Source organism: Raphanus sativus, chromosome 5 (assembly GCF_000801105.2).
Source record: "Raphanus sativus cultivar WK10039 chromosome 5, ASM80110v3, whole genome shotgun sequence".
NCBI lineage: Eukaryota > Viridiplantae > Streptophyta > Magnoliopsida > Brassicales > Brassicaceae > Raphanus > Raphanus sativus.
The window spans coordinates 18778121-18796947 of NC_079515.1; the positions used below are offsets into that span (position 1 = coordinate 18778121).

At 34.7% G+C, this 18827-nt stretch overlaps 2 protein-coding genes and 1 long non-coding RNA gene across 3 annotated transcripts; 1 reads left to right on the top strand and 2 right to left on the bottom strand.

Annotated features, from left to right (window-relative positions):
• The first annotated feature begins 1935 nt into the window (after positions 1–1935).
• Positions 1936–4956, top strand: LOC108863128 (plastidial pyruvate kinase 3, chloroplastic). The gene is made up of 12 exons (XM_018637447.2): positions 1936–2341; positions 2477–2749; positions 2828–2993; positions 3077–3211; positions 3306–3416; positions 3506–3594; positions 3676–3738; positions 3823–3998; positions 4071–4170; positions 4244–4392; positions 4485–4593; positions 4686–4956. Exons 1-12 carry the CDS (start codon positions 2114–2116, stop codon positions 4800–4802), a joined length of 1716 nt encoding a protein of 571 aa, XP_018492949.2. The 5' UTR covers positions 1936–2113; the 3' UTR covers positions 4803–4956.
• On the bottom strand, positions 4947–9548 carry LOC108863127 (protein NRT1/ PTR FAMILY 7.3). Its single transcript, XM_018637445.2, has 6 exons — positions 9369–9548; positions 8555–8675; positions 6960–7177; positions 6275–6846; positions 5694–6195; positions 4947–5421 (listed from the first exon to the last, which is right to left on the bottom strand). The coding sequence occupies exons 1-6, from the start codon at positions 9396–9398 to the stop codon at positions 5002–5004; spliced, it is 1863 nt and encodes a 620-aa protein (XP_018492947.1). The 5' UTR covers positions 9399–9548; the 3' UTR covers positions 4947–5001.
• A 4646-nt stretch (positions 9549–14194) lies between these two features.
• On the bottom strand, positions 14195–16064 carry LOC130495078 (uncharacterized). The gene is made up of 2 exons (XR_008934333.1): positions 14496–16064; positions 14195–14409 (listed from the first exon to the last, which is right to left on the bottom strand). It is a non-coding gene; the product is annotated as an uncharacterized LOC130495078 (long non-coding RNA).
• Positions 16065–18827: the final 2763 nt, after the last annotated feature.

The window sequence follows — 18827 nt, forward strand, 5'->3', positions numbered from 1 at the left end:
AAAACTCTAACCAAATTTGTCACAAAATACGGCGCAAACATGAAAACCAAAAAAAATAAATTAATTACTCGGCACAATAAATTATTAAATTACCTTAAATGCTAAATCTTAAAGAAAAAAATCAAATATAAAAATATAAGTGTACTTCTTGTATAATTGATTATTTACCTACTTCTATTTCAAAATTTTATTTATTTTTATATATGTAGTTTATTATACAATGGTAAATAAAATATATTTTCTCACAAAACGACTGTTTTAATGATTTAAGGGTATTTTCTGATTAGCTGAAATTTCTAATTTAGTTGTACCTGGAACTTTTACAAAAGAAAATATTTATATACTATTATTTGCAAAGTGATTTTTTTTTGCAATAGAGCTCTCACGTTAAAAGTTGAAGTGGTTAATAACGATACTATCCTTAATGAATTTGTATATATAATTAAAAATGAATTTATATTAATCAATTTTTTTTAAATAAGATAATTTTTATATAATTGTTGTTATCTTAAAATAATTATTTCTGTTTTAAAATTTTAAAAATAAGATATAGAATAATTTATCTACATCTATACTATTATTTTTGAATTTATTATATAGTTAAAACGAATTTATATTAATAATATTAATTATTTTTAAAATAAGATAATTCTTAATATTGTGTGAAAACGAATTTAAATTAATAATATTAATTATTTTAAAATAATATAATTCTTATATATTGTTGTTATCATAAAATAATTATTTATATTATAAAAGTTAAAAATTAAGATATAAAACAATTTATATATCTATCTATCTATACTATTATTTGAGAAATGAATTTGCTTATTTGTCATGCTCTCCTTAATTATATATTTAGTTATATTTTATGCTTAACTATTAATATTGATTAATAAATATTTTTAATGATTTAACTGATAGTTTATCATTATTTTGAAAATAATTAAAATTTGCTAAAGACAATATCATAGCCAAACTTATACACTATAATTTAGTAATATTAAAGTATTACAATATATGTTTATATTATATTTTGGTTTAGTAATATTAAACCAACTCTATTTTAATGAATATATATATATATCACATAAGATGAAATAATAATTTATATTTTAAGATAAATTTTTAAGACAATCAAAATCACTTATTGTGATAATTTTTTAAAAAGTTGGCAGAAGATTCAAAACTGTTTATACTATTATTTGCAAAATAATTTATTCGCTCTCACATTTAAACTTAGAGAGCTAAAAACTTTATTATTTTAATAAATAATTAGTTTATATTTGAAAATATATAATTATCCATAAATTAAAAATAAATTTCATTAGTTTGGTATTCATCATTATCTAAAAGATTATAAATTATATTATCTAAAGTTATTTTACATCATATATTTTAAAAATATATACAATTTATCTATATCTGAATAATTAAGTTTATTTACATAACACAAGATATTTTAGTAAAATAAAAATATTGAGTATAAAATTAATATTTGGTTAATATTAAATGTTTCAAAATATGAGAATAAATTTATTCTAAGGTTATTGATTTAATAGTATATTTGTGTATAACTTCTTAAACTATTAAGCTCAGTGAGTGCGGACAAAACATCTGGTTTTTACCTATGCATCTAGCTTTTTAACAAAATCAGACTAATGATTTCAGCTGGTCTAGCCAACCACCCGAAAGATTAGAGAATTCAAAACCACAAATTCGAATACCGACATAAAAAAAAAAAGAAAAAAACTGATGGCCAACCAGTTCTGTTATGGTCTTCGGCTTCTAAATTTAGGTCGACCACATAAAACAAATAAACTTTTAGCATTCACATAACAAATAGGTTAAACTCGAGTAACAGAGACCTTCGTGGTATATGCGAATCAATCTGACATATAAAATTAATTGCTTCCCTCTGGGTCAGAGGGTTCAGTGTAACTGACAACCAACCAAACAAACAAACAAACGAAAACATAAAATAACAAGAAGACAAAACCCTCGCTTCTCTGTCTCTCTTTCTCCGCCCCTCCCTCCCTTCCTTCTGTATCGCCTCTCTTTAATAACATCTCTCTCTCTCTGCTTTTACCTCTGTTCTTCAGGTGGGTGGGACATGGCGGCGATAGGTCAAATCTCGACAGGAATGACGGTGGATCGTACTCTGTCCTCCTCAAGGATCATTGGAGTTGCCTCATCACCATCGCCTCACAGAACGCTAATCGGCATCGCCGGAAGGTCTGGTATCGCTCACCGTCAACTATCTCTCTCCGTCAGATCGATCAACACCAATGAAGATAGCCGGAAAGTCAAGGTTTATGCAGACAATGGCGCTTTCGATTTGGTCAGTAATATTTTCTCCTTTGACGTTTCTTGTTTCTCACGCTCCGTATTACCAAATGTTGTGAACCCTGTACCGTTAGGATTTGAGTTTTATCGATGGATTGGTTTTGATTATTTTTGTTGGGGGTCATTGTAGGGAGTGATGGATCCTTCAGTGGAGCCATACAAGTTTGCTGAACCAAGAGCAATTGATAACGATTCCAGGAGGAAAACTAAGATTGTGTGTACCATTGGACCTTCCACGAGCTCTCGTGAGATGATTTGGAAGCTCGCGGAAGCGGGAATGAATGTGGCTCGTTTGAATATGTCTCACGGAGATCATGCTTCTCATCAGATAACTATTGATCTTGTTAAGGAATACAACTCTCTCTTTGTTGACAAAGCCATTGCTATCATGTTAGATACAAAGGTAAGTCCTTTGTTTTTGTCAACAACGATAATAAAAGAAAAAAGTTAAATTTATTTTGAATGATATGTTTGTGTGAAGGGTCCTGAGGTTCGAAGTGGGGATGTACCTCAGCCTATTTTCCTTGAAGAGGGTCAAGAGTTTAATTTTACCATCAAGAGAGGTGTCTCAATGAAGGACACCGTCAGTGTCAATTATGATGATTTTGTTAACGATGTCGAAGTTGGGGACATTCTTTTGGTGGATGGTAAGAGACATTTGCTTTCTTTGTGGCTATTGGAATCATTTGATTTAGTTCTAAACAAGAAGATATGGCTTTTTTTATACTAGGTGGAATGATGTCACTAGCTGTTAAGTCCAAGACGAGTGATTTGGTGAAATGTGTTGTTATTGACGGTGGAGAGCTTCAATCTAGACGTCATTTGAATGTTCGAGGAAAGAGTGCTACTCTTCCTTCTGTAACAGGTTGATGATAGGAGCTATTATTATTATTTTTAATCTCTTGCATTAAGGAGGGTTTCTAATTCAATGGTTTTGAATGTTAATGCTCTTGTTGCAGACAAGGATTGGGAAGACATCAAATTTGGAGTAGACAACCAAGTTGATTTCTATGCTGTCTCTTTTGTTAAGGATGCTAAAGTTGTCCATGAGTTGAAAAACTATCTCAAAAGTAAGCAAGCATATACTATTTTTTTTACCTCCAATAGTATTGGTGAAATTTCTGTAAAACTAATGAAACTTTCCAAAATGTTTTGATAGCCTGCCGTGCGGATATCTCTGTGATTGTGAAAATTGAAAGCGCAGATTCTATAAAGAATCTTCCTTCTATTATATCTGCTTGTGATGGGGTTAGTTGCAGATTCCTTTCAATGATCAGAATATACTGAGAACTTTTCTTAGCTTTTATATGATTATCAATGCTTTGCCAGGCAATGGTTGCTCGTGGAGATCTTGGAGCTGAACTTCCCATTGAGGAGGTCCCCTTGTTACAGGTAAAATCCAACACATAGTTTACAAAAACCATTACCATAGAGCATGTTGGTGCTTATGCTTTTTGCCATCATCCCATGTTTTAGGAAGAGATAATCAGAAGGTGTAGGAACATTCATAAACCAGTGATTGTCGCCACAAACATGCTAGAGAGTATGATTAATCATCCAACACCTACAAGAGCCGAAGTATCTGACATTGCAATTGCAGTACGTGAAGGTGCTGATGCAATCATGCTTTCTGGTGAAACCGCACACGGAAAGTTCGTAAATCTTAACTAAACCTCTCTCCATTCTCATCAAACAGAACTGATGTTGAGATATTCTGATGTCAGGTTTCCTCTGAAAGCTGTTAACGTGATGCATACCGTGGCTTTGAGAACTGAGGCTAGTCTACCTGTCAGAACCTCAGCAATCCGCACCACTGCTTACAAGGTACTTCCACACATTCCTCGTATCAGAAATGTTACATATGGTTCTTTACTCATATGTTTGAGTGTTAATACAGGGTCGCATGGGCCAGATGTTTGCTTTTCATGCTTCTATAATGGCGAATACGCTGAACACACCGATCATTGTGTTCACGAGAACTGGATCCATGGCAGTGCTGCTGAGCCATTACCGCCCTTCCTCAACAATTTTTGCCTTCACAAACCAGTACGTGTTTGTTTACCTGTCATTCAGAAAATGTCAACTTTTAATCAGACGTATTGGGTTTTGATTGATATGTTTGTTTCTTACCCTTTTAGGAGAAGAATAATGCAGAGGCTTGCTCTTTACCAAGGTGTCATGCCTATATACATGGATTTTTCTGATGATGCAGAAGATACATATGCCCGTTCTTTGAAACTCTTACAGGTACATTAAAACCATGTTGCCCCCTTCTCGTCTATCAACCTTGCAGAAGCAGTTTTGCTAACACTGATCTGTTTTTTTATATGTATCCTCAGGACGAGAATATGCTCAAGGAAGGACAACATGTAACGCTTGTCCAAAGTGGTGCGCAACCCATTTGGCGTGAAGAATCAACACATCTCATACAAGTCCGTAAGATTAAGATAGGTTGATCTTTTTACTACTTGAGCTTCTACATCTCTTACTTTATTTTTTTCTACACAGTGAAACCATATATATTTGTTTTAAGTTATTGAACAGTCTTTTCGATGAAAAAGACCAATCCGATTCAGCCTTTTTATTTATCAATCAGTTTGTTTGTTACAACACCCGAAAACAAAAAAAAAAAACGAAAACCAAACACACATGTAGTTAGACTCTAGAATCCTTCATTGGCTCCTCGTAGTCATCACTGTCGGTATCATTTTCATCATCGCTCATCATGTCTTGCATCTCATCTTTGGCTTCTAGTTTTATACATTTGTACCACCTTGCACATGCAATGTACACCACCAGGTCAATGCTGGTCAATGCAGCTAGCAAGAAATAGAATCTGTCCAAGTGACCTTTGTTGAGGTTCCTTGGAATCCAACCAGGCATGTGATCCTCTGTAGAGATCTTCACCACCATTGTCACCAACAAGCTACTCACAAAGTTCCCCATCGACATTGACATCATGCACAGAGCGCTCCCGAAGCTCTTTAGCCCGTCTGGTGTCTGCGCGTTGAAGAACTCAAGCTGACCAACGTACATGAACACTTCTGATGCTCCGATCAGCGAGTATTGTGGAACCTGTAATGAGGAGATAGATACATTGTCAGGACTCTGTAAGTGGTTGACTTTTTTTTGATAACCGAGTGTTCTAGCCCACCATGGTGGTCCAGACTAGAGACCAACCCTTAGTGGCGCGGACGCACACCCGAGGGTGGGTCATGGCCAGGTAACGGTCTCGGGCGTTGAGGTTCCGCATGTGAATTCCCCAGTGGCCGGAATTCCCCAGTGGCCGGGTTTCAATAAGTAAGTGGTTGATTTTAGGACATAAATTTGGTTTTGTGTTTCTTTACCTGCCAGAAGATGCTTAGTGAGCTTGAGCCATCACAGTGAGTACAACTCTTGTCTGCGTATTTAAGTCTAAAGCATTCAACAACCCCAGCTGCAACCATAGCTAAGATAGCAATCACAAGACCGATGCCCATCCTGTGAAGCTCGGTGATTCCCTTTGTTCCATCCTTCTTCTTGAATCTGTTGGCTAGTGGCTCCAGAACTCTGCGGTATATGAATATGAACAAGGCGACGCTAAGGATGTCGAAGCTGGACATACTTGCCGGAGGGATTTTGAAATCCGAGACAGTTGTCTTCATCGCTGCGCCTTGCTCCACAAACAGAGAGGCCATCTGAGTGAAGACCACCGAGTAGATGATAGTGCAGAGCCAAATCGGCATCAGTCTAAGAATACACTTGACTTCCTCAACTTGTGTCACTGGACAAAGCCTCCACGGATTCACTCCGCCTTGTTTCTTGTCATCAAGATCTCTTGCTGTGATGTACGCTGCCCTGTCCAAGAACCTGCATGTCGGAAACAGAAAACATGTTAGAACACACTTCATGACATTGGAGTATATGTTTTTTTTTTTTGGGAACATACTTGAATTCATCTGTGTGAACTATCCTCCTCCCTGTATCTCCTGAAGCATTCTTTCCTTGTCTATCTTCATCATACATCTCCTCTCTCCCTCTAGACGGCGCCTCCATAGATGATTTCTTAGTTGCAGCCACCAAAACTTGGCAAAACCTCGAAAGAGGGTTCCCCGTAGGCTTGAAGTTACGGTATCTCGGTGTTCCAACGAGGAAAAGAATCAAAGCCAAGATGGCAGAGCCGGTGGACGCCCAAAACCCGAGTGCCCACATCCCCTCATCTTCAAAGTATCCCAAGATTGTGTTCGAAAAGAGCGAGCCGAGGTTTAAAGCAAGGTAGAAGTAGCTGAAGAAGGCGATCTTTGAGTACCCTTCTTTAGGATGCTCCTCGTCGAACTGATCAGCTCCGAAAGTTGCAATGTTCGGTTGGTAACCGCCGTTCCCCAATGCGATCAAGTAGATTGATAGGTAGAACATTGTGATCTCCATCGTTGAATGTGTACCGCAAGGTGTGACTTCATCCCCGCAACCTCTCGGTCTGATCAAGAACATGTACGATGATAGCGAGAGCGATGAAAGTCCCTGCGTTTTTGTTACATTCCAAGAAAGTGTTACCATCAGATTAAATTATCAAACGTTACGCTTTAACACACAAAACACCATATATAATATATAATAATTGATGTGTTACTTACGATGACAAAAATGACTTGGAAGATAGCACAGGTCTTGTAGCGACCCCAGTAAGAATCGCTGAGGAACGCTCCGACCAACGAGAAGATGTAAACAGTTCCTGTCCATTTGCTAACGTTGTTGGCTGCGTCTGCGTTGTTCTGCTGCAAAACGCGAGTTAGGAACAGCACTAGATTCACTCCAACTCCAAAGAATGCCAGCGTCGCCAACCCCTGGTTCACTGTTAACCGGTCCATTTAACAAGATTCGATTAGAGAGACTGGTTTATCTTGTTAACCAAAATTAACCAAGTTATTGATTTGAAAGGAGCCGGAACAGATGAATGAATGGAAATGATTGTGAATAATTGCGTGTTCGTCAAGATGATGTTAACTTTTACTTGGTTGGAGAGTATCTAATGACTACTCTATAGTAGTTCCACCTTCTAACGAAATTAAAATTTCATTTGATAGTGAAATTTCACATGCGAATATATAACAAATCGGTGACCAATAATCTTATGATTATTTATTAAAACTATTAATTAGGTGGACTCTACTAACTTAAGCACACTAGAAAAAGAAGACCAACCAGAAAATCTTAAATTGTATTTTTTTCCTTTTTGCTAAATCATTGCATTCTTTTGTGATATCCATACTAAACTATATTTTCGTATTATAGAAAGATGGTTATGATTTTTTATTTATATAGAGAAATGTTGAGTTGGTGCAAATATTTTAAAACATTTACTAATTATAATTCAATATTTATTATAAGTTAAATCTGAAAAAATGTTAGGAGTAAAAGAGATTCTTTTGCAAATAAAATGTGAGGAAGTGAACGTGGCATAAGCTACCGTCATGAAAAGACGAGATGGGTAATTACGTGTAAGGCAACGTTATTCCACTAACACAGCCTTTCTTTGCACTTATATTAATATATTATTTTTAGTGTCGTCTTCCTAAAAATAACTTTTGTTTCTTTTTTTGGTTAAATTTTAGAATCATGCACTTATTACAACTCCAAAAGTTTTCGATTTTAGTTATTCTAAAATGACAAACTAAATCCGTATCACTAAAACACTCGATCAATCATTCATATCTATTACATCATATTTGCTGCGTTTGTATTATTTTCAGAAAAAGATCTAAAAGCATTAAAAGTAACCATAGGTTTAAATTTAAGATAAATATTTTCATCATTTATGTGTATAAGTGATAATAAATAAATTTATGCATATGTCATGTGGTTGGTGTTTTTAACCACGACATGCAGGCTACGTTCGAACACATGGATATGTCTTGACACGTAAAACTCGACGTTAATAAAAAAAATTGTAGAAGTTAATTTTAATGATTCTTTTGTTGGTTTTATTGTGACTTTCCTAGTTTTGATAACTTATTACCTCAAAGATAAGTACGCATGTTATTTAATCTACACACTTATAGATATACATTATATCATAACATATTTCTACGTTACATATAGGACGTGATGAACCAGAAAACAGAAATTGTATTAAAGTAACTGTAAAAAGTATTCAAGACAATATTGTTTTGTTTGATAGTCCTTTTCTGTTTTATACGATTTAAATAGTGATTAGAGAAAAGAGACATACCGAGAATGATGATGCCAGCAACCCATTTGCCTGAGTTGGAACGGATAGAGGGACGACCATAATAATCCACAGTTCCATCTCTTGTTTCTTCTTCTTCTTGTCCTTCTTTCTTCTTCATCATCTGCATTTTCATTTATACCAATTTATTACTTGACAAAAAATTATATCATTTTATATATAAACATAGATAGAAATATGCATATATATGTTTTGACCCGCTTGTAGTATCTATTATCTACCACTTCTTCCCATGTTGATATGGAGAAGATTCATAAGTTCGATAGCTTTTTGTATTTCCACCTTTTTCTTGTTTTAATTTCAATTTGAATCTGTATTTTGACGTGATTATTATAGAATCACACTTTTTGTGCATTGCCACGTATTCTCGTTTCGTAGACACAGTTTCTTAGATTCTTTGGATTTATTCTCGACTTTAATTTGCAGCACAAAAAAGAGAGCTGTTACCAAAGATGATTAGCTATTATCGAGCTTAATTAAAAGCTTTCGATTAAAACAAGAGTTTGAAGGAAAAAAATAAAATAAAAGAAAAGATGTTGAGCTAAATGCATTTTGCACATAAAGATCGTGACTGTTTATTGCATTAAGCCTGCCCTTTGATATGCTCTTCTTGAGCCAGCAAAGAGAAGTTATACTAGTATTAATTACGTCTTTTTCTAACACACATGTAATTCAAGAAACAAGAACCTTAATCATATAAACAAAATCTTATAAGAATGAAAAGTGAAGGCCCATTAATTCAAACTCTGAGTAAGCAAAAGAAACAACTGGCGATAAAAGCTTATAAAGTACTTACATCTTTGTTATATATCTCTAGGCAAGACATTTTTGATGATATTGGATTATGTATTTTTGTAAGAGAATAATAACGAAATAGATTTTTGGTGTGTTTCGTAACTGATAGGAGAGAATGATAACAAAGGACGAATTGAAGAAGGAAGAAGTAGAAAGAAAGTTCAAGCTTGGATGCTGTAGAGAAGAGGGGATTGAGAATAAATAGAAGTTTGGAAGATGATTTGAACGGTCCTGATTTTACATGGGACACTCACATGCCCAATACCTATTTTAATTATATTTCCTATACAATACAGTCATATAAGCACGATGTCAAAAAAAAAAGCTCTAAGCAAATTTCATTATAAGTAACATTAAAACTTGCAAAAAGGAAAACCATTAAAATTTGCATATTGTCCAATTTGTTTTTGTTTGTTGCTGAAAGAATCATCTTGGGCTTTCGAAGCTTCGAGCCGAGGATGAGCGGAGGTGGATGGAGTCCAGAGGGTAAAGAAAAAATATAATGCAAAACCATATATTAAAAAACTGAGGGGACATTACACGAAAGAAGTCTGTACGAATTTAAATTTTGAGGTTTCAATATATAAGCGTCTAAAAAATATTATTATCTTAATTATATTATGTTTTACATATATCTAACTTGAAACCAGAGAAATTTATTAAAATATCTTATTTATTAATTTATTGAATATTAATTTATAGAATTTCTACTATTTCTTTTTTCTTTGTGCACCAATTGAGTATATATCTCAATCTATTCAAAATAAATAATTATAAAGAAACAAACTTGTGTCTCAAATGTTGATACTCATGTAAAAACATCTCAATTTTTAATATACTTTAATTTTATGTATAGGTATCTCAACATTTGATATACTAATTTATTTATATATATAATTGTTCTCTTGAGTGAATGAAAGATTTTCTTTTTGAATATATTTCCGATCATAAAATTATGATATTTCGCTAAAACTAATTGAGTATCTTCATTGCTATAAATAAAAAGATTGTTATTCAAAAATAATAAAATTTTACACTTTCTGTTTTAAATTAATGTGTTGGTGAAATTTTTCCAAAAGTTTATTATTTTAGGTTTTCGATGTAAATTTTTATATTGAATAATTTCATTTCCATTTTTTTGGGTAGAAATACTAGTATTTTTATATTTTCTTAATATACGTAGGAAAAAATTAATATCAATTATACTGCACAGTATTAATAAATAAATATTGTAATATATAAATATTTTATAGGAAATTTTGTACAATTGAAATTATAATTATCAATAATGCTAGGGTTGGACTTGTCTAACAACAAAAAGAACCTTTTAAAAATGTATTTGAAGCAATAATAAAATAAAACAGAGTAAAACAATAATTAATAAAAGAATTTGAAATGATTGGGTTTTTTTATTTATTTAGTAAATTATTTTACAAAAAAAAAGACAAAAGGAAAAATATAGTATAAATAAATATAATATGTGTATAGTGTGTTAGCTGTTTCCATCTTCTATAATTTAATTTATTGTTCAAAATCATGTTTAATATCTCTAATTATTTCATTTAATTTGTTATTTATGGATATGTTCTCCAGTGGATTTAAACATTACGAATCAAAACACTTTATTACCTTTTTGAATAAAATATTTTTTGTTCACTTCAGTATTTACATTTGGTTTGACCCATAAGTTTTCTGTGCGAATCTGAATTAGGTTCTTCAGTATTTACCTTCAGAATTTAAAAATACGTTTTACCTTATTTCTAAACATCTGATTTTCATCCTATTAGGGTTAAATTCCTAAACCCTAATTAATGCCCCAACAAAATTATGTAATAGTTAAGCGGAATGCTTAATTTTTAGGTTATATTTTTATACATTTATGAATAGTAATGATCATAAGGTCATTTTATACAAAGACTTTACCACCTAACGTTGTGATCAGTGATCTTCTGAGATCTACATTTAAATTTTCTAGTGACAAATAAGTATGTCTATGCAACCTAATGAAAGCAAACATGCCTTCATTTTTCATTTTTCCATGTTTTCTCTTCGTTTGGTTCATGTCTCTGGTGAACTTTGGTTTGTTAATGTTACTTTAAATCAACGACATAGACCTTAGACACCTTTTTCTTTTTTTAGATTTCATTTTTCCTGCTTTAGTTGTCCATTCTTCCTCTTGTGGACAAAAAACGAGATATCAAAATTATTATGATTAACATCGAATTGGACACTGACACAAGAAACATTCAATTGAACAAGACAATACAGGTGCATATGCATTTATTTTTGGTCGAAAATTTACGACCAAGTTAATTTTAGTTAGGGTATGAATGTGTTGCAGTAAATATGCATAAATATGCAGAAGAAATATAGAACAAATAAATTGTAGATTTATCTGCATATTTTGTCCATTCACTTTTAATATGCAGAACAAATAAACACTTTATATGTTAAAAAAATGATCTGCAAACACAACAAAATTGAAGCTGATCAAACACAGAAGACCAATAGGTGATTTTTTTTTCTTTTTTCCTACAAATACTATACACACAACTTCATTTCTTTATTTATAAACTGAAGTTATATAATTTTTTAAACACCTATATATATTTACTTGACATATTCATAAATTTAACATAATTTTCTGTAAAAACATATTTGACACATTATACTAGTATTCTATAAAATATAAAAATATACTAATTAATCTAACTAGAACATAACCAAAAATATGAAACTGAAACTATACCAAAATTTACAAAAACCTGAACGATACTAAAAGTATTTGATTGTTCGAAAAAAGTATTATCAACTCGCTGAATAATCGAGTGATTAGTAAAACAAGCAAAATTAAATATCAAAAGCTTTTCAACTGACAAATCAGTAAGGACTTGGGAATAGATTGAAAAGCAATTGCTCGTATTACGTCCATCCACTTACTTATCAGAATTCTTCGCTTACGTAACCAGATCACCTTTTTGAAGTAAAACAACATCCCGATAGGAAAATAGGCTTTTGGTAACAATATATAATAAATACATAGTAGAGAATGAAGAACAAATCACTTATCGGGCTTTAGTAATGTCCCCCATCGGCACAATAGCGAAATTACTTAATGAATAGTATGCTTTTTCGCAAGAGCTCGACTCGAGTTGGATCCCACTTCACTTATCTGTGTATTTATTGGTTTCTTTTGTTTTATTTTATGAAGACATCAACATCCGTACCAAATTAATTTGAAAATCAACTAATTTCATATGAAAATAAAGGTTAATATATCGTGGTGAAATTCGGTCATAATCTATCTATTTTCCTTTATGTATAGATAAATAAAAAGACATTTAATAACATTTTATAATTTAGAATAATGTAGGAATTGAATTCATCCTTTGAACATAAGATTATAAGACAAAAAGGACAAATAGTGATCTGTATTAAATAATAGAGTATATGAATGGCAGAGTAATGAAAAATAACTCGGATTAATTGTATAGCATTGATAGAATAAACAAAGTATGTGAAAAGAATATTTTCTCATTTACTCTATAAAATTTCCAATCAAGTATATAATTATTTCCTCGTAGTTACTCTAGCTACTGTTTAAATAAAGAAAAACTACTCTCATCATTATTCTAGGTTTGATGAGACTATGAGCGTAACACTATTTTTCTTCTTTTTCCCTCTCTTTCCCATTTTATTTTTTTCCTCCCTTTTCTGGTAAAACATTTCTCTCTTTTCTTTGGTAAAACATTTCTCTCTTTTTTTTTTTGTCAACCGGTCACTTTTGGACATTTTAATCCTTAAACTGAGGTAAATAGGAGTCGAATCCCCGACATCATGGTCCGAAGGAAAAGCTCAGCAGCCATTAGACTACGAACAACCCGACAAACATTTCTCTCTTTTACTCTAGCAATTACCGGTAACAAGCTACATGATTTCTTCTTATTTTTTTCTTGGATTGATGGCTTCATGTACAAATTGACTCTCTGATTCAGTCCTCGATCAAATCTTATTATCTCTCTTGATCATGACTTGACCTCAGCCGAGTGCGTCTTTTCAATCAAGCCGAGATGTTATGTAAAATCTAATCTTTTATTATGTCAGGCCAACACCAACACTATTAAGGAGACAATATCCTGATTTATCTCAATGCGTAGCTATTAACTTTATTTCATTAGTCCAAGTCATGCATATTCATTGCTCATAAGATATAGCTGGCTAGATTACAGTTTTCCATCTTGAGTATGTAATAAAATATTTAGACGTTTGATTTTATTCTAATGCCTAAGCTCGGCTGAATATGTAATAAACTAGGTGACTAAAGATCTTGATTCCATGATTTTTTTTTATTAGCACTTAGGAGTATTAATTAATTTAAACAACACAAGAGTAACCATTTGTTTTATGAATACTGCGAATGGTGCAACGCTGGTTGAAGAACAAAGATCATTAATACATATAATTTCATATGTATACAATTGATTAGATGAAACAATACAATATGTGATGTGATTATATGTAGCATCAAGATGCACGTTTAAAAAATAAAGGAACATATCTAGCAAGCGTGTGTATCATTTTTTTCTTACAAATGTTAAAATATCATTTCAACAAAATAAAAGATAAAGTTCTTTTTGGTAAAAATGTTAAATATTATTACCATTTTCCAATTTTTTACAGAAGTTTACAAAGACACTCCTAGCAAATAGAAAATAAAAATTAAGGCAAGTACAACCTAAATACACTAACAATTCTAATCTAACAACTCTACCAAATGACAAGCATAATAATAACAAACTAAAGGAAAGTAAAGCCAAGCAGCTAGTGTTTCAAAAAAAAAAAGAAAAGCCAAGCAGCTAAAAGAACAAGCTATCGCTGAGACCACTAGGATTCACAATAGGTTGTCAACATATCACACAAAAAAAACAGACTCGGTAGAATACGGCTTGCAAAAAGTTCGGTTCAAAACGGATAACCTCAACACAATGGCATCTCCGAGATACATTGACAACATCACCTGTCTCCCAGCTAGCGAAGCTACACTGCAGCACCATACACCACAACAAGTTAAAATGAAGAGCCATTATTGAAGAAGGATGAACCGACTAGAAATGCCACTCTACCGTACCTGAAACAGAGAAAATAGAGCAAACCAGCACCACTCCGCATAGAGCAGTTAGGAAAAAGCCCTTGATCAATCCCCTGAGACTGACCAGAACTACATGCGCTGTCACAGAACCGAGGACCTAGGATGACAAACCCATAGATCTTTGGTCCCATGTGTCTCTCCGCCGAAGAACCCGAAGAAGATCTATTCTACCACGAAATAATTTCTTTACCCGACAAACCACCGTGAGATCTGACTGACGGGTCTAAAAGAACCAAGAGAATGACATGAGGCAAAATTGAGGAAACACTCCCACATAGCGGAACCTCAAGCTTCACCACCAGAACAGAACCGCGAGAGGAGCACACCCTAACCGAAGAAAGAGGAGGAGAGGTGTAGAAGAGAAATATACTCGTCTTCAACACGTAGATCTAGACTCCAGATCTGAGCTTCCGCTGCTTCATCCACCCGAGAAACCATGAAAACCCGTTAAATCTCACCACCTCGCCACTATTCCAAAACTAAAACCAACAGATCCGCGGTGATGGTCAAGTCTCACAACTACAAGCATATCAGAGCCGAGAGAAGGACTTCAAGCGAGGAGGAGAAACAGAGAAACAAAGGCGGAGTCTGCAGCAAAACGCGGCCGCTGAGAAGAACACATATCTAGAGTTTTTGATCCAAGAGAGAGATAGCGAGAGAGAAATAATGGCTTCACCCGGAAAACCACCATGAGATCCGACTGACGGGTCTAAAATAACCAGGAGAGAGACATAAGGCGAAATTGAAGAAACACTCCCCCAGACCGGAACCTCAAACTCCATCACTGGAATAGAATCGCGAGAGGAACACACCCTAACCAAAGAAAAAAGAGGGGGGGGGTAGAAGAGAAAGATACTCGTCTTCAACACATAGATATGGACCCCAGACCTGAACTTCCGCCGCCTTACCACCCGAGAAACCATGAAAACCCGCTAAATCTCACCACCTCGCCGCCGTTCCAAGACTAAAACCAACAGATCCGCGGTGATGTCCAGCCTCAGAACTATAAGCATATCAGAGGCGATAGAGAGAAGGCTCCAAGCGAGGAGGAGAAACAAAGGCGGAGACGGCTGCGAAACGTGGCCGCTGAGCAGAACACAAATCAATGGTTTTTTATCAGAGAGAGAGAGAGAGAGAGAGAGAGAGAGAGAGAGAGAGAGATATATATATATAGAGAGAGAGAGAGAGAGAGAGAGAGAGAAACAAAATGAAGGGCTTCTAAGTATGGTTCCACCACAAAAAGAAAAGAATTAAAAAGGAGGAAGCCGAAAGGCTTGAAAGATCAGAGAAGGCGATGAATCTGATCATTCTAAATTTGGGAGATCATGTGTTAAGGAAGATCAAGTTGCGTATGTCAGCTGCATCTACATGGTCTACACTGGAGAGGTTATATCTTTCAAAGACTCTACCAAATATAATTCACTTGCAGCACAAATTCTATACCTTTAAGATGGTCGATACTCGGAGTATGGATGAGAACATCGATTACTTCTTGAAGATTGTCTCTTACCTATCAAGCGTGAATGTAACTTTTTCAGAGGAGGTACAAGCGATTATGCTCCTGAATTCGTTTCCTTCACGGTTCTACTCTCTCGAAGAAACTCTTAAGTACGACAATGATACTTTGTCGTTGGAAGAGGTGACGAGTGCAGCAAGATCTAAAGATCAGGATCCGAAGTCCTCTACAGCTTCACACGATATTGGTGAAGGATATTATGCCAGAGGAAGGACTGAAAAGAAGAATCATGTGAGGAATGATAAGGGCAAGTCTAGATCAACCTCAGGGTCTAGAATAACTTGCTAGTTCTGCAAGAAGCAGGGACACACCAAAAGGGAGTGTCATGCATACAAGAAGAAGTATGGTAGAGGAGTCGAAGAAGCTGATGCAGCGGTTATGATAGATCCTGATTCAGTGGATGATGCACTCTCGGTAGTAGATAGCTGGCATGATAAGTGGGTGATTGATTCTGGATGTTCCTACCACATGACGTGTAGGAGGGATTGGTTTCACATGTTTCAAGAGCTGACTTCGGAAAAAGTTCTTCTTGGTAATGATTGCGTGGTTGGAGTGTAAGAGATTGGTACTATCAACATCAAATCTTATGGAGGTTCTGTCAAGACACTCACGAATGTCATGTATATTCCGGAATACCTGATATCTACTGAAACCTTAGATTTATTAGGCTTTGAGCATAGTGGTGGACATGAGAAAACTAGATTTTACAAGCATGGTAAACTAGCTCTTGAGGGAACCTTGTCTGGGTCATTGTACCTGTTAGATGGTGACACTGTGTCAGATGAAGTAAATTGCAGTGTCAGGAAGAAACCATCTAAGGATGAGACATTCTTGTGGCATAGACGTCTTGGACACATGAGTATTAAGAATCTACAGATTTTTGCCTGGAAGGGGGTGATCGATATGAAGAGGATTGGTGTTTTTGGATTTATGTGAGAGATGTGTGATTGGGAAGCAGAAGAGATTAAGCTTCAATATCGGAAAACATGTTACATGTGAAGCTCTCGAATATGTACATGTTGATTTATGGGAATCTCCAGATGTGACGCCAAGTCTATCAAGGAAGCAATATTTACTATATATTATTGATTATTGCACAAGAAAGATCTGGGTATATTTCTTTGCAGCTAAAGGAGAACCCTTTAGCAAATTCTGTGAACGGAAGAAGTTGGTGGAGAATCAAGACAAGAAGAATGTATGTTGTCTCAGAACAGACAATTGACTTGAATTTTGTACGCATAGTTTAACAACTTCTCCAAGCACCATGGAATCAAGTAACATAGGACTTGTGCATATACACCACATCAAAATAGTGTAGATGAACGTATGAACGTGACTATGATGAAGAAAGTGAGATGCTTTATGGTTGAGTCGGGTCTAGAGGAACACTTTTGGGCTGAAGCGATGTCTACGTCAGCATATGTGACAAACAAGAGTCCATCTTCTGCAATAGATGGGAACATTTCGGAGGAACTTTGGTTAGGCAAGAAGCCCGGTTATATGCACCTAAGAACATAGTTGCTAAGCGATATTCTTAGAGAGAGGGTATTGATTATCAAGATGTGTTTTCACCCATCGTGAAACATGTGTCCATAAGGTCATGTTGTCAATTATAGTGAATCTAAATTTGGAGTTTGAGCAATTTGATGTAAAGACTGTGTTTCTTCATGGTACACTTGAAGAAGAGATTTACATGGAGCAACTAGAGAGATTTCAGGTTAAAGAGAAAGATGATCACGTTTGTCTACTTCAGAAGGATCTTTATGGATCTAGATAAGAGAAGGTCAATCTCAAATTATGTTTTCATGTCTGGTGGGAAATACAATCAGCTGGAGATCAAGTCTACAAAGTGTAGTTGCTCTGTCAACGACTGAAGCGGAGTATATGGCGTTGGTTGAAGCGGTCAAAGAAGGAATGTGGTTAAGGGGCTTAGCGGAGGAGCTTGGATTCAAGCAAGACACTGTGGAGATATCGTGTCTCTCAAAGTGCATTGTGTCTAGCAAAGAACAATGTGCATCATGAGAGGACTAAGCACATCAGCCGAAAGATGCACTTTATCTGGGATATTATTGCTCAAGGTGATGTAAGTGTGAAGAAGATATGCACTTCTTGGAATCCTGCTGATATATTAACCAAGGTTGTTTTGATTAAGAAGTTTGAGGAAGCAGTGGTCTTCCTTGGGATGTCCGAACACTGAGGAGCATTCGGCATCGCCTGGCAAAGCACATGTTTGCTTAACCTAAGTAGTGGATCATGTTTTATGTCATCAAGGTGGAGTTTATTGGGATTCGTCAGAGACTACGTCAAGGAATCCATCAGGGATTTTGTCAAGATTTGGTGATATAAATCAAACAAGATCACATAACTTAAACCAATAGAAGGACATCATATTAGAAAAATGAAATATCACTTTTATGGATATATGGAAGTTGATAGGATCCTGAAAATATTACTTTCATGGAGTTATGGAAGTTGAAAGTATTTTGGAATATTTACTAATAGGTTTATTGAAATAGGTGAATGCTCTAATCCAACTAGGTTAATGTAATTTAACTCCTACTATATATGGAGAGCTTGTGTGATCTCCTCTCTCCTTGTCCAAGAAAAGACCGAGTTTGGTTTGTAAGCTTTGGTTGTATGTGTGTGTGTGTATGTGTGTGTGTGAGAGAAAGAGAGAGAGAGAGAGAGAGAGAGAGAGAGAGAGAGAGAGAGAGAGAGAGAGAGAGAGAGAGAGAGAGTCATGCTGAGGTTTTGTATCTTTGTTGCCAAGCCCCAAACGTATCTATTCTAGGTGA

Bases quoted from the DNA above. Each gene is read 5' to 3' on its own strand.
- LOC108863127 (XM_018637445.2), bottom strand. From the start codon at position 9,398: ATGTCTTGCCTAGAGATATATAACAAAGAT. The intron at 6,196-6,274 runs GTATGTTCCCAA...TCCGACATGCAG, and splicing joins GTTCACACAGATGAATTCAA to GTTCTTGGACAGGGCAGCGT. The intron at 5,422-5,693 runs GTAAAGAAACAC...TCCTCATTACAG, and splicing joins CACTAAGCATCTTCTGGCAG to GTTCCACAATACTCGCTGAT.
- LOC108863128 (XM_018637447.2), top strand. From the start codon at position 2,114: ATGGCGGCGATAGGTCAAATCTCGACAGGAATGACGGTGGATCGTACT. The intron at 2,342-2,476 runs GTCAGTAATATT...GGGTCATTGTAG, and splicing joins ACAATGGCGCTTTCGATTTG to GGAGTGATGGATCCTTCAGT. The intron at 2,750-2,827 runs GTAAGTCCTTTG...GTTTGTGTGAAG, and splicing joins CTATCATGTTAGATACAAAG to GGTCCTGAGGTTCGAAGTGG.